The 14,993-nt window shown below is 36.9% G+C and overlaps 1 protein-coding gene across 1 annotated transcript in view; it reads right to left on the reverse strand.

The window, feature by feature from the left end:
* The window catches only part of ESR1 (estrogen receptor 1), a 161,829-nt gene that overhangs the window by 72,100 nt on the left and 74,736 nt on the right, over positions 1-14,993 (reverse strand). Inside the window, 1 exon segment of the mRNA XM_015620605.3 lies at positions 4,471-4,661. Coding sequence (XP_015476091.2) covers positions 4,471-4,661 — 191 coding nt within the window.

Raw genomic sequence — 14,993 nt, forward strand, 5'->3', positions numbered from 1 at the left:
GTCAAATAAAAACAATTGATAACACTCAAAGACTACTGCCAAAATTCCTCTGCTTGATGGTCAGAAGGCATAACTGCTAATTAAAATCCAGGTTCAAGGCACACAGGCAAAATTCTTCTCAGCTTCAAGAATTCCTGCACTTTGAAGACCATTATATCTCTGATCAAGACATTAAAGGCAGGCCTCTGGAACTGATCAGCTGTTCATCCATTCTCAGAAGCCATTACCTGTTCTGGTAATGCCTCCCATCATGGAGTAATTTTTAACTGACTGTATGTGAAATATCCCAGATATGAGCAAAAGCTGTAAACAAAAGCAGAGAAGAGGAAAAACATCAGAAGGGCTTATGAAGGGGAAATAGAATTGGGATTTTCTAAAATGCTTGAGCAATTCTGGGATCAAGATACTCTTTAATGTAAGGATTTACTCCTGGTTTGTCCTGAATCCCTTGTGCTCCCTCTGGGGGTTTGCAGACACCCATAAGTAGGCATTTGCTGGATGCTTGTCAGAGGTGCTATGAGTAATTCCTTCCTGTCTCACAGGGCTTGGTGGCTATCCAAAAACCAAGGGAATTAGAAGGGGGAAAGAATGTGTGAGTCACAAGGGGATTTTTAATTTGTAAATTGCATTTGTAAGGCTCATGTTGAAATACATCTTCCAATTCTGACATCCAAATTTTAGAGAGGCTGTTGTGGGTGTGGGGGAATGACTAGAGGTGAAAAAATAATGGACTCAGAAGACAGAAAGATATACAGCAGGCGACTGAAACATTTTAGTTCACTTAAGATATCAAGGTGATTTGATGACTTGATGACCTAATTTTTAAGAACTTTCCACAGGAGAAAGTAGTTACTAAGACTGGTTCATGAAAGTGATGTAAAAGCCAAAGTAAGACACATAACTTTGAGTAGAACACATTAATTTGGTAAATTTTTAGCATATGGGAGGACAAATCATTAGAATAAGCCATCATTGTAAGAAAACACTTGAGCCCATGGGCATCTTGAGTCTGGGCATTTAAAATATTTAACTCCATCAAGTTACTGGGCATTGTAGATGGACAGCATATAAAGTTTATATTGAGAGAAGAACAGAATTATTGATCTAATGACCCTTCTTGGTCTTAAAATTCAAAAATATTTTAGGAGAGAAGGGCTGTGGTGTGGTTCCTTGTATGCTTCTGAAATCAAGTCCCTCAACCAAGTACACTTCTGAAGGCTACATATGCTAGGTGAAGAGTAAAGCACTCTTCTCTCACCAAGCAACGTGGTATCCTTGGTGTCCTGTGACTTTTCTCTGAAAGATTGTACATTAATATCACTTTGCACTGAGGTTTCTCAAAACAAGGTCCCAAATCACTTTTGGGACATAAACCATCAAAGTAGACTGACATAGGCCATTTCAGGAGGCAGTTCAGGTTTTCCACAAACCATCTGTTGTTTAAACAAAACTGAAAACTTGCACACACAGTTTCTAATTCAGGTTACCTCCTTAAGCTTTAACTACTTGACAACAATGAAAAACACCTTAGCATTTAAAACTCACAAAACCAGGAACATTCAAAATAGCCTGGATAAAAGTGAAGCTATCTATTTTCACCTCAGGTAAGTTCCAATGCAAATATGAGTTTTTATAAAATTTCAGTATATACTAAAGCAGGTAAATATAGATACCTCTGATATCACTGAGGATAACAGAGGTAATTCATTACCACATACAGCCTCTTCATGTCTGTCCTTACTTTTTCCTGTGGTTCTATTAAGAACAGTGTAGGAAGTTTGTATGCAATCTGACAGGAACATCAAGGTTCATTACAGCAATTCTCCTATGAAATCTCTGATGAGAAATACAGAAATTATCATCTCTGCATCTACGAGTGTATTGAGAAATACAGGTTAGCAAAGAACAAAGTAGCACAGTTATCTTTGCTGAAACAACAAAAATCTTTGCTTAAAGTATTTTGGTTTATTTTTGTTCATGTGAACCTCAACAGTGTTTGATCATATGATGCACAGGATTTTTTTCCCTTTTATTTTAGGAATGCAGAGCATATATATGATGCAGTATATATAATAACTCAAAAATACACACAATAATATTTAGTCCACAAATCTTTCTATAAATATACCTGCATGTAAGTAGCATTCATTCCTAGCTATCTGATCACAACATATTTAAAATTATTAGCATCTGCAAGGTAAATGCGTGTTTTTTACATCTATTATTAATCTAAAAATTACTTTCATTTTCATAAATTGGACACATGTTCAATGAGAACATGTAATTTCTGAAATAGAGATCTCTTCCAAATCCAGTAGAAAATTCAAAAATTACCTTAGTTCATCAAGACTGGGTAGCTATGACTTTATAAGTTCAGAAGACTTTTCTTACCCTCTATGATCAAATGTTCAGAATTCTCTCATAAATACTGATATTCTTGAATTATTTTCTTTATACTTGTGCATGTCATTTTTTACAATAACTTAATCACAAAAGAGGTGGATCAACTGGAGAAAGTACAAAGGAGCTTAAAAAATGGGATCAGAAGTCTAGGAAGCATGTTCCACTGAAAGAACTTGGTTTGTTTAGTCTAAAAAAGAGAAGACTGAGAAAAGATATGATAGCAGTCTTCAACTATGTAAAAGGTTGTTGTAACAAGTGTTTTTCATGCCCACAGGGCATAGGGCAAGAAGCAAGGAGCTTAAATTAGAGCAAACATGACATATAGATCACAAAAGTCATTTTATGGGATCCTGGAAACTTAAGATTTAAAAGCTTATCTACTTAAAAATCACCTTAAATATATATACATAGAAAGAAGCAGATTTACTAACTAGTCTTTAGTGTAGCACAAATAGAAAGCATATCCAGTGTGGTGGACCACACCATTTGTCTATGTGGAGACCATGGTAAAACCACCAAGTGCTGACAGCAGAAGTTCAGTGAAACTGATTCATTTTTTCTTCCACAATGGCCAAATGCTGGAGACCTTTGCTTGACAGTTACTTGATAACTCTCACTTTTGCTTTAGGCTATTTCAATTTCTACTTTGTTGTGACTTAGTTCAGTTCAAGCACAAGGACGTAATTTCAAAAGCCTAAAAATAATTCTGATTTGGTCAGAGGAACTGAAAAGGAAAAATAACAAATACACAATAAGGGAGCTGTTCTCCTGACATCGCAAGTTAAAGTAAATTACTCTGATGTGAAGAAAAAAAGCATTTCACCCTTTCTCCCTTCAGTGTTGTTTATTACTGACCTCTGGGCTCTAACCACTCACTCTTTTAAAAATCATTTCAGTGTGTCTGGACAAACAAAAATATGAGTAACTATTAACTAATCATTGTCATTCAAATAATTCCATCAATGTCTACCCCTCAGTCATTCATTCTTCAGGGGGGAAAAATTTCTGATCTGAATGCTGGAAGTCCTATTTAACTCAGCTCTGTGCTAGTCATACAATAAAGCAGGCAATAATCACACCTTGTGATGTGATGTAAAATTGTTCCACACTATGTTTATTTCAGTAAAAGAGGCCACAGAAATTTTTGTGCCTATGTATCACCTGGGGATTTAAAAACCTATAGTAAACTAAATAATGCACAGCACTTTACCTTTTTTCTGTTTAAATGGAAGAAATCTATTTTATTTTCTTCTCTAAAAACTTAGATACAGAACAGTACCTGTATTTTCAGTAGAATTATAATTACTTCTTAGTAATTTTAAGAGATATTGAACAAAGAAAAAAAAAAAATAAAAACAAATTTTAAAAAGCAGCATCCATTCCACAACGTAACAGGCAGTTAAATGAAGAATTATCTCTGTCACGGTAATTAACAGTGTTTTTATTAGATGCCCTTTACTCCACTAGCCTTTTTAACCACAACAAGACTGGGAACTAAACCATTCTGTGTACAGTTGAAAACCCTGCTTTGTTGACAGACACAAATAATATTTCATCAAGGAAACATTCTTTTTTCAATACTGGCTCTCAAAAGACATCTAGCATCTTTAAGGAATTGAGATTTGGACTGAACCATCTGGCTAATGGAGCACTAAATTAAGATTAATAAATCAATCAGCATGAATTAATCATCTGACAGGGAATTCTCAAAAAAATGCCTTGGATAAGAGGGGAGAGCTGCTTAGCCTGAAAGTGTGATCATCTTGATCCAACATGGATTTTTAAATTCAATTTCTCACTACCACCAGGGTCAGATATACTAAAGCAAAGATGATACAGAAAAGCTTTGTTTTTCCCCATTAATGCTGAATTAATAATAACATATTTTATACCTGCTAAAAGCATTCATCCAGTACAGAGCTAAAACTGTGTCGGAGAGCGCAACAACTGCTAATGAAAACCCAGTAAATGTCATTGTCCCGGGGTCAGGCTGGAATCACAAGTGCCTTCAGTTTCCTCGAGACTAAAAGGTCTAACAGGGTAAAGGTGACTTGAACAGCTCATTACCTTGAATACTCCTTTTGAAGAAGGCTTTGCAGCCCTCGCAGGACCAGACCCCGTAGTGGTAGCCTGAGGCGTAGTCGTTGCAGACGGCGCAGTACCGGGTTTCCTTGGTGGACTCCATGGACAGGCTCCCCTTCTCCGCGGTACTGGACATCCTCTCCCGGATGCCGTGGCGCCTGTTATCAGAGCTCGGCCTGTTGATAGCAAAAAAAACAAACAAACAAAAAAAAAAACAAACAAGCATAGTTCTTTCAGGGAAGTCAAGCTTCAACCACTGCTTCAGGTTGTAAGAAAGAAGTTTGTTTGAAAACAACCGATAGGCAAAAAAAAAATTATCTACTGCCCCCTCTCTTAGTTGGAAAGTTGCAGAATTAGTAAGATACAGGGCAATTTCTCATAAATCAGCCTGAAGTTATTGGGCATTGTACCTTGAAAAATAAAAAAGCTATTTGATAAATTAACCAAATTTTTAACAATAAAAAGAAATACCAAAAAAGAAACCAGCACTATTTTGTGTACCTGCTCCCATCCAAAGGTTTCAGTATAACTGAGATATCAGCAGCAAGGCTGAGAATCTGAGTCAAAAATCACTTATGACTGCACCTGAATTAGTTTAATTATTAACTTAAATTATTATATTATATACACCTAAATTATTAACCAAGCTGTTTTCAAGTGTTACTGTCCAATCAGAGATGAAAGCTTCCCTTCACTTGTCAAGATCTAATACTGCACAAAAATGTGTCTTTTCTCATTGCTGAAGCTGTTTCAGCACAAAAAAAAAAAAAAGCGTATTGAAAATTGTTCCCTAAAAATTTTTGTTCCAGTGACACAGATGTTGTTACCACATGTGTACTAGGCATGCACATGACCAGCATGTGCAGGAGGATGTGCAGGTGAAAACCAAACAGATCTATCTGTAAGTGACAATGAATTCACATGCACTGAACCTCGTAAGAGGTTATTATGGGTAGCTGCTGCAGGTGTGCTACACAAAGCTGAGAGGATGTGAAATTGCCTAGGGAATCACCAGTGAACTCTGGGATTGCCCCTGGAAGGCAAACAGTTCTTGCAAAACATGCTTTCCAGTAAGAGTCTGTGCTAAAAATTGTCCAGGAGACAAATACCATGGGGTGTGACACCACCAGACAAGCTAAAGCATGAAGAATCCTACTCTTAATAGTAATTATCCACTTACATGCATGCTTTAATTGCTGATTAGTAAACAGGTGGCTTTTATCTCTCCAGAGTCTCAATATTTTCTCAAATAAACATATCCTGGTTTTGAACCTAGAAGACTCTTTCAGATTTCTTCCTACATATCTAATTTTGCCATATAGCCTTTTTGAGCACAGCAAAACTTGCTTTGCTTTGATGAACCGAGACATCTGGCACCAACCACACCTTCCTGCTCCAAACCTGTACTCCCCAGCAGCTGATTTCTTTAGGCATGCTCTAATATCTCATCTAACATAAGTTCCCTAACATCTCCTGCTGCAGTACCTCTCAACTGCTTTCTACCAGCCAAAGGTACCTGGATACACTCATATTTCCTCTCTGCCATCTCGTTAAGACTTTATATATATAATTTCTGTCCCTAAATATGATATTAATTTAAAGCTTTTCAATGAAAATATACCAGTTATTAGAAGACCATAAGGCTTTACCAAGTTAGCAGAAACTGCTAGTGGCATCATTCAGGAAAACTTCATTTTTTAAACCCAATGTTTAAATGCCAAGACTTATATATCAGCTAATTTTGAACACTTACTTAAATAACCTTTTTACTTTACTTGGAACTTGCACAGAAGTGAAGAATTGTAAAGGGTTAAATGCTGACATGACACATCTCTTGTTTATTTAGTGAGACAGGGAAAGTGGAGAATGTCACAACTGACAATGTGATTCTATTAAACTAGGCAGGGGAAAAAAAAATCTTTAAATATTTTAGATGTTAGCATGTAAAAAATTAAAAATTTCAAATGTACCAAAACTAATACAGTGTCATTAATAAACTATTATGGATACAACACATACTTTATACATATAACTACCTTTTACCTTTTCCAGCCCAACAAACCCAGCTAATATTTTTTATTCTTCTCAAGGTCCTGACCCTTCCTTTGAATATGCTTTATCCCAGTGCCTCAGTTAATTGACTTATTTTTTTTCTTCACAGAGCACTGACTGATCAAAGCTGTTGTTTCTTATCTTCTCCACCCCATTCTTATGTGTCTGCAGCTTTATCACCTCTGTCAGTATAAGTTTAAATAAACCATGTTGAAGCTTCTTTAAAATACATACTCATAGGTGCACATAACAGGAAGAATGTTTTAAATATTTGAAGCAATACAGAAAGCAATCTAATAAGTGTCAATATAATTTTAACAGCAATAGACTAATCCATTAGGTATACATGGTGACTTGATAGATATTCATAATTTTTGAATTTTTTTTAAAAACTAATACAAATATGCATGTTATACAAGATAAGGTTCCCAGAATTATTTTCATATCCATAAAAAGCACAAAGAAATTAAAACTTTGCACTTTAAAAAACAGTATGGAAAAAAATTAGTTTCAAAACAATTATATATTTTTGCGGGTGTGTAGCAGTTTTCCAACATTACATGCTTACTAAAGCAATCCTAGTTTCCCAGTTGAATACAAAAGGAAACCCTTTCATAGATAAAACTAAAATTAAGAAATACCAGAAAGTATCAGTCATCACTATCAGCCCAGATGAATTAAATTTTCATACTTTTTCAGATCAAGCCTAGGTTCACAAACACATTTTTTATTGAAGTTATACTTAGGAAAGATGAAAAATTACTCAAAAAATTATCTTAAAAGAAAAAAGGTTTTTCTAATGTAGAGAAAATAAATAAATTCATTAAATATGTGCACTCCAAAGAAAATAAGCTGCATGAAAGCACATTCCTTCCTAAGAAGGAAGATGCAGTAAAAACAGGTATCTTTCCATGCTTGTATGGAGTCTGTCCCACAGGTCCTGTCCATCCTCAGTCACAGGAGGCTCCTTTTCCACAGGGAGGCTGGAGGCAGAAGCAATAGGAGAGCTTGTTCCCTGCAGGATTCCCAGTGTCTGTGGTCCCAGGGATCCCAGGGAAGCGCTGCTGCTGCTCACACCTGCTGCTCGCAATGCCCACACATGACAAACCTGACTTGGGCCTCCCTCGCCTCCCTGCACACAAACTGGCAGCACGGAGAGAGCACTATAAATCTGTTAACACAGGCTTAACAAAGCAAAAGGAATCTAAAGATGACCTTGCTGCTTCCCGCCCTCAGAATCAGTTCCACTCCAGCAGCACTGGAGAGAGGTTTTGCAAACTGGCCCTGCAGAGTCATCACTTTCAGGCTTTGGTGAACCACAGTGGGAAGCACACTAAAATACCCCTAGCCCCATATTTCCCAAAAATTACATTCTTTCCATTTATACAGTGGAAATAAAAGCTGGTAATAAATTAAGTCAAGTAATTATTAGAGGAGGTGAGGAGAAAAACTTTTTGTGAAACGAGGATCCCAATAATAGAGATTGCTAAATCAAAATAGCGTATCAGATTTCATCCAGAAACCAGCTGCTAGTTAGTGTACATCACAGACCACTGATGCTGTGTCCTGACAAAACATAACAGTACCCTCTTCATCCAGTTTTCAGTTAGGTTTCAAGGGTTGGTCTTGTGGAGAACATAGCACAACAACCTAACCCAGCTTAATGACTTTGGCAAGAGCATCATTCCCAAAGTACAAGAGCAGAACCTTTTCTGCAATTCCCTTTGTAACCTATGCAAACAGTAACAAAAAAATAAAAGACTAAAAGATCTTCCCAACTATGTTTACCAAAAAAACACACAAATCACAAAGAAAGAAAACCCCAGATAAAGCCCTCTCTCCAAGGCCTGCACAAAACCAGAATAGATCAGAAATCAAAAAAAACCCCCCAGAGTTTACTGCACATTTCCAAATGTAATAACACAGCAGACATAAAATGGAAAGTGTTTGGAACCTACAGAGCAGAACAAACTTGTCTTCCACACTCCCTTTCATGTTTCACACTTCGATGAGTGTGTAAGGGAACAAGACATCTCTGCTTTATACATTCATTCATCATCTGCAGCTCTGAATCAGAGATTATTAACCTTATATTGACTGCAAAGTAAAAAGGAAGTGTGCATGAGACAATTACAGTTTTATAAGGTAAACTCAGGTTTTTTACATCAAGAGAATCTGACTGGAAGGCAGAATGAATTTAGGATAGTCCAAACTACACAAGCCACGCAACAGTGAGGTAAGGCCCAACTTATTCACAACCCCAGCTTTACCTGAAATAAGACGTATCATAGTAGGAGGGCTTAAGGTGAAAATTGTATAAATATTTTTAAAAGACACCTTGAGAAATTCTAGTTTTCTGAATTTATTTTCAAAGACTACACTCTAACCTGCAGCTGCTGAGTCTTTCTTACCAGAATGCCTGAAATTTCCCAGGGTAAGGTGTCTCAAAACTAGTCGTCATTTCAAAAGCAGTCAAGATCTAGTACAAATGCTTTTCCACACTTTTGACTTACAATAATACCATTCTGACATTCCATATAAAATTAATCTGCTGTTTTAAAGTGAACTTCTGTATGGGGCAAAATGTTTATGAAATACTATTTGAACAGATCTAAGTGCTTGAAAAAACTTACGAGACATCTCAAGAACTCAAGTACTGCAATAGGACTGACCAAGTATATAAATAAAGATAAAATTGCCACATTAAGGACCTCAAAAATGTACTCTCAAAGTATCTCAAATTAATCTGAAAAATAATCATATGGCATCCAAATGAAAATATTGGCTTAAAAAAGTATCAAAAAATGTGTAGGGCTGTAATTAAGCTAACTACAACCTGACAACAGAGAGAGAAAGTCTTACATGAAGTTGTATCTCAAATGGACAGAATCACTGGATATTTTAGGCCAGATAGAATCTTTGGGACATGACCACATGCCAAGCCAGCTTTGGCAGAAGACAGGCTACACAGCCATGAAGGTGGGCTCCAGCAATGGGACAGAAACTGTCATCGATCCTTGGTTGATACTCCACTGGTGGTGAAGGTCAGCTAGGGCTCACCCTGAGACCTCCCTGTCGATGATTCCTGATCCATGGCTCTGAGCACATGCAACACACTCAATTAAATTCTTTTCCTCCCCAAAACAGGATGGTTTTGTCTATGACACCATAAGAGAACTCTTGCATAGCTCCCATGCCTTGGGTCAGGAGAGGGCCACTTAACCTGGCCGAACACTGCCTGGGAGTATGAAGCTATTCAGCAGTAAGAGCCATCATGCTGATCTTTGCACCATGCACGGCTTTTTTTAGGTAACTAAAATATATGCAGAGCTTTCTTGTGACAGTTTATTCCCTGATGATCGGCAATGTCCCTGGGTGTAGCATCAAAACCAAGAGTAGTAAGCATTTCCCTTAGACAACAATGATGTCCCTTCCAGCTTAGTGCCTCACTGAACTTGACATTCACATTCACCAACAGTTTCTGAATGGGATAAACGTAGCTGGGAAAGTTTGACACTCCTAGGTGAAGAGAAGCTGTAGGATGAGGAAGAGTTGCCTTTAATTCATACCTCTAAATGGAATGCATGGCTAGCTCATTCTCTTCCCTTTCCCACAGCCCTGACAGCTGCCTGTGCCTTCATAAGTCCTTCTGTCAAGGGAAATACAAATTGTAACCTGGAAGATCACCAGATCAGAGTTGCACAGGAGCTCCTTTGACACCTAGACAAGACAGGAAGAGATCATCTTAAGAGAGAAATGCTCCTCTTATCACTTATTCTCATTAAATTCATGGCTTTTTGCTCATATGTTGTCTCCTCCTTTGGGTTGAGTGCAGGGACACCTCAACAGGACTACTTGCATAGAAATCCCCAAGCTGATGTAGTGAATGGATGAGGTGAAGAAATATTGACATAAAAGAATGAGGAGAGATAATATGAAGAACTACTTTAAAAATAACAGAAGATCTATATGAAGGCCAAATAAGAAGAATTACAAGGAAACCAAATGAAAACTGACTGGTCTCATTGCAGAAAAAAGAAAAATATATAACTGACATAAGAGAAATGTAAGAAAAATCAATGAAAATAACGTTACATCAAAGTCGAATAATAAAATAATCTTTAAATGCTGGCGGTATTTCACAGTGAATCAGAAAACGTATTCAGAAGACATTGAAATGTTTTCTTTAGAACTAAAATAAAATACAGTTTAATTTGGCAACTTAAATTTAAAAACTTATGTAAAATATCTTTGTATTGACCGAGAAACAGTAGTGCTGAAGACAAGCTCTGGCAACATGAAAACAAAAGCTTATCTTCTTAGGTCATCAAAACTTCTTATTTGACATGAAATTAAACATTTCCTTTGGCATTAGTTTTATCATCTTCCTTCATCCTTAACTCTGGTTAATTTTAAAATGAGTGATTGAAATGCTACATTTGGACATGCCAAAACTAAACCACTCCATGTGTGCAGCAAAATGACCTCTAGAACTATCTAAAGTCAGTATAAATTTGCACATTCTTTCAGTCCCTTAAAGCTTCATTTTTGACAAATTTGATTTTATTCTCGGATCTGTCAGTAATATTTGCAGACTGCATTGAAGTCTAGAGAGATGTGCTTATGCACTGTCAGTGAGTGGCCCACATCTCCAGACACATTTCCTGGAGGTTCTACTGATGGGAGAGTAAAGAAGCCCAGACTATTTGTTCATGTCTATAATACCTGAATTTGGATGTTTTCAATACTTCCCTCTCCCATACTTCCAGTAAGCTGGATTAGTTTTCCATGGCTTACACATGTCAGCTAAAAATTTTGCAGCAGACTCCCTTGAAAAAACACAAGTTTGCCCAGCTTTCTGAAAAATGTGGAAGTTTTTCTTGGGAAGTAAGGGATGGATTCAAAATAGGAAAGAGCTCAGTCTATTTGTCAATTCTATGGGTCTGAAATTTAAATTCATACAAAAAAAATTTTTCAAATAGATACTGAGAAATTGATTCTCTTTCATTCTGTTTCTCAGTGCTGTTGGCATCTAACCTACAGCTCACTCAGAGGGTCATTTTCATTTTTCTTAAGTAAAGAATGGTGGTGTAGCTGCACTTTGTGGAATAGCCCAAAATTGAAACAGTTCTGAAGCAATAGTAATTTTCTGGTTTTTTTTTTTCCTTATGCAGAGAAGTTTAATAATTTCTTTCTGTACATAAGGTGAATGCAGAAACACCCACACATATTCCTTATATCAGTATACCTTAAAAAAAGATTAAGATTTTAAACACAGAATGGTTGAACTGCATCTTGCAAATGCTATTCAAACCTTCATTTATCTGTCCTGTGTATATGTATGCTATCTTTAATTATGTGACCATACTTTTCAAAGGGCAACAGCTCATTAGTGCACGAAATAAAAAGGAATTTATTAACTGAGCAGCTACTCTGTCTGTGAGGACTTTTTTCCATGACTGCTCAGTGTCTGGTGCCTTACTATCAGCACATTGTCCGAATTCAGAATTAATTTCCTCCCAGTATTTCCATGCCCCTGTAGCAATTTAGCAGCTGGCAGGTCCTAATGAATGTATTTTTCCAATCAATACTCTTCTATGTTGAAAGGTGAGAGAGACTGGTGAGAGAGACTAAGGTCAAAAGTATATAGTAAGTTATGGGCAACCCGAGTTTTTAAGTACTCGCCATTAAATAGGTTTTGAATTCTCAGAGTGTTACTTTTCTTGTCTGCAATTGCAAGACCAAATGTTCAACACTTAAATTAATCAAACTGTAGGACTTCCATTCTGCACAAGAAAAAAATTACAACACCAGAATGCTTGTGAAGAGTTTGGTGTAAATGATTTCTGATCTTTACAGAAGCATTTGTGGCAGAATTAGTCAGAAAGTTAGTTCTTCAGGCCAGAAAATGAGCTGCTTCCACATAATGATTTTTGCCTCTCCTTTTTTAGTCACCAGCCTTTGGGAAAAATGAGTAGAGAATTTACAGTGACATATTCCACTATAGAGGTATGACACATTCCACAGATGATCATTTTCATATATTAGAATGGCAGTCCACTTATAATTACCTTATAAATATGGAAATAATTATAATAATAATCACAAAGGGACCTAATAAGATTTGCACAGGTCACCTTATCTTGGGCTTACTAAAATTACAAGTTTGCAAATAATAGCTTTTTGACGTGTAGCTTCTCACCTTTTAAAGAGGACATCTAGGCAAACAAAAATGCTACCTTTCTTGCCTCTCAGAGTCACAGACATCACAGCAAGGCCATGTTGGTGTACCCCTCACTTGTGTTAATGCAGCACGGGATGACAGATCACCCATTCAGCAGCAGAGGAAGGATATCAGTGACACCCACTAACTATTGTATGTAGTGACACTACAAGTCCTTTTTTCCACTCTATTTTAGGAGAAGTAAAAGCTTTTAGCTCTTAGAGGCTGCTGCCACTGCTGCCAGTGGGAACCTCTGCTCTGTCTTCCCACAGATGTTTTGTCTGCCTCTCTCATTTGGCCCATCCAGCCTCACTTGTCCCATTCTTACACTCACCTTCACCTTTGGGCTTTCCCTTCCAGCCTTATCTCCCTGTCTAGAAAGGACAAACCTCCCTCCTTTGGTGCCTGGCCTGACTCTGCCTGTCTACTTCCCTGATGCCCGGACTCCCTGCAGGCATTTCATCCAAAGCTCTCCTCTCTCTCTCACCACTCATTTTCCTCATGTCCTGGACTGGACAGCTCCACACTTCTCCCTCTCTACCCCAGCATCCCAGTCTGCCATGATTATTCAACTTCTGTCATATTTAGATATAATCCTTTTTCCTCCTGTGACCTGACCCAGCAGTTGCATAAGCACATACTGAGATTTGTAACTAAGGAAGATTTGAGTATTGCCATCTCTTGACCACATATAACTCATTAATCATAAAAGTACATAATTATGTATTTTTTACCAAGGCTGAATTTAAAATTTTTGCAATCCTGTGGTGAGCACTTCTTTATAAATGCTATCAACTATCAATAAGACAAACTATGAAGTTTTTCAAGTCAGTCCTACTAGAATTAAAAAATATGTATTAAAAAAAATCACAAATATTTATTTTTAATACCTGTAAAGTAATTTAATCTGTAAGGTATTGTAAGGTTATATGTAAGGTTATGAAATGCCATTTATGTAGAGGGCCTCACCTTATATGATTAGCAATTCTGTCTTTTCTCCCCTGGAGAGGGACTGCTTCTCTTAGAAGACAAGCCTTCAGAGTAACCATTCCCCATAGCCTGAGGTTTTGTTTGCCAGTACATTTTGCCCATGGGATAAAATGAAGGCCAGAAATACATCTTAGAAGAACCAATTAAGAAATGCCATGCAAGCCATAATGTATGATAAATTCCATACTATTTTATGCCAGAATTTAATTTATGAAATAAGAAAAAGAATTATTCTCCTATTAATATTTTGAAGACTACTTAAATCACCACAGAAATCTAGTTTCTGCAAAGAGAAAGTTCAGACAAGAAAATTTCTCTCCTTCAGTTTTCAAGGAAAAAAATATTTACAGTGGGATTTCCATTTTGCATAAATATTTTTTAAAAATTTGACAGAAATATAGTCAAACACCAAAACTTTTCTTTTCCTACAACGTACATTCACAAAGAAAAAAACATGTACATAGCCAGCACAAAAAATAAGGTACTGTTCTACCTTGTTAAGCAGAAGGAGAAATTGCTGAGATCTCTACCAGCAGCAAAACCTGCAGTCTCAATGTGACATAAGTAATGTCAACAGACCCACAGAAATTTTATAGTCTGCACTCACTGTATAGTAGCATCCAGTAAAGCACAGGCAGATCACTTAGAAGACTGTATATCTAGACCTGCCCTACAGGAACTTGTTTTAACTTGCCCTTACAATATTTCCAATTATTAAGCCTCTCTCTGTGAATGGTTTGCTGCATCACTATCTCATGGCCAGCCCAAGTCCTCTGATGGAAATAAAGCTAATTTTCCCTCAGCTATTTCCAGTCAGCCTGGAGAACAATTCAGATGCTTCTCTCTTGGTACACATTTTCCTATCCCTTTCCTGCCACATCACCCACTCTGTCTCCATCCTTTCTTTCAGTCTCCTTTTTAATTCTCCTGCTCTCATAAGGATGTTGCTTGCCCCTTAGCGAGCATAAAAATCTGAAAGAAGCCTTGCCAATCTCTCTTAAAACAGTATATTGTCCTGTTCATGTGTTTTTCTGTTCACAGAATAAAATCTGCCTTTTCTGCAAGAAATTACTCTGGTTTGTATTTCACTTATGATCTTCTCTTTCACTTAGACTATTTCTTATTCTGATGTTCTTTTCTCTACTTAGTAATTCTCCAGTTACTGTATTGATCACTCGTTTTCTCCTTCCCAAAGGCCAGATAGTGCACTGATCCTTAGAAATTGAGAAATATTTAATGTTTC

The sequence above is a fragment of the Parus major genome, chromosome 3, assembly GCF_001522545.3.
Source record: "Parus major isolate Abel chromosome 3, Parus_major1.1, whole genome shotgun sequence".
In the NCBI taxonomy this organism is placed as follows: Eukaryota; Metazoa; Chordata; class Aves; order Passeriformes; family Paridae; genus Parus; species Parus major.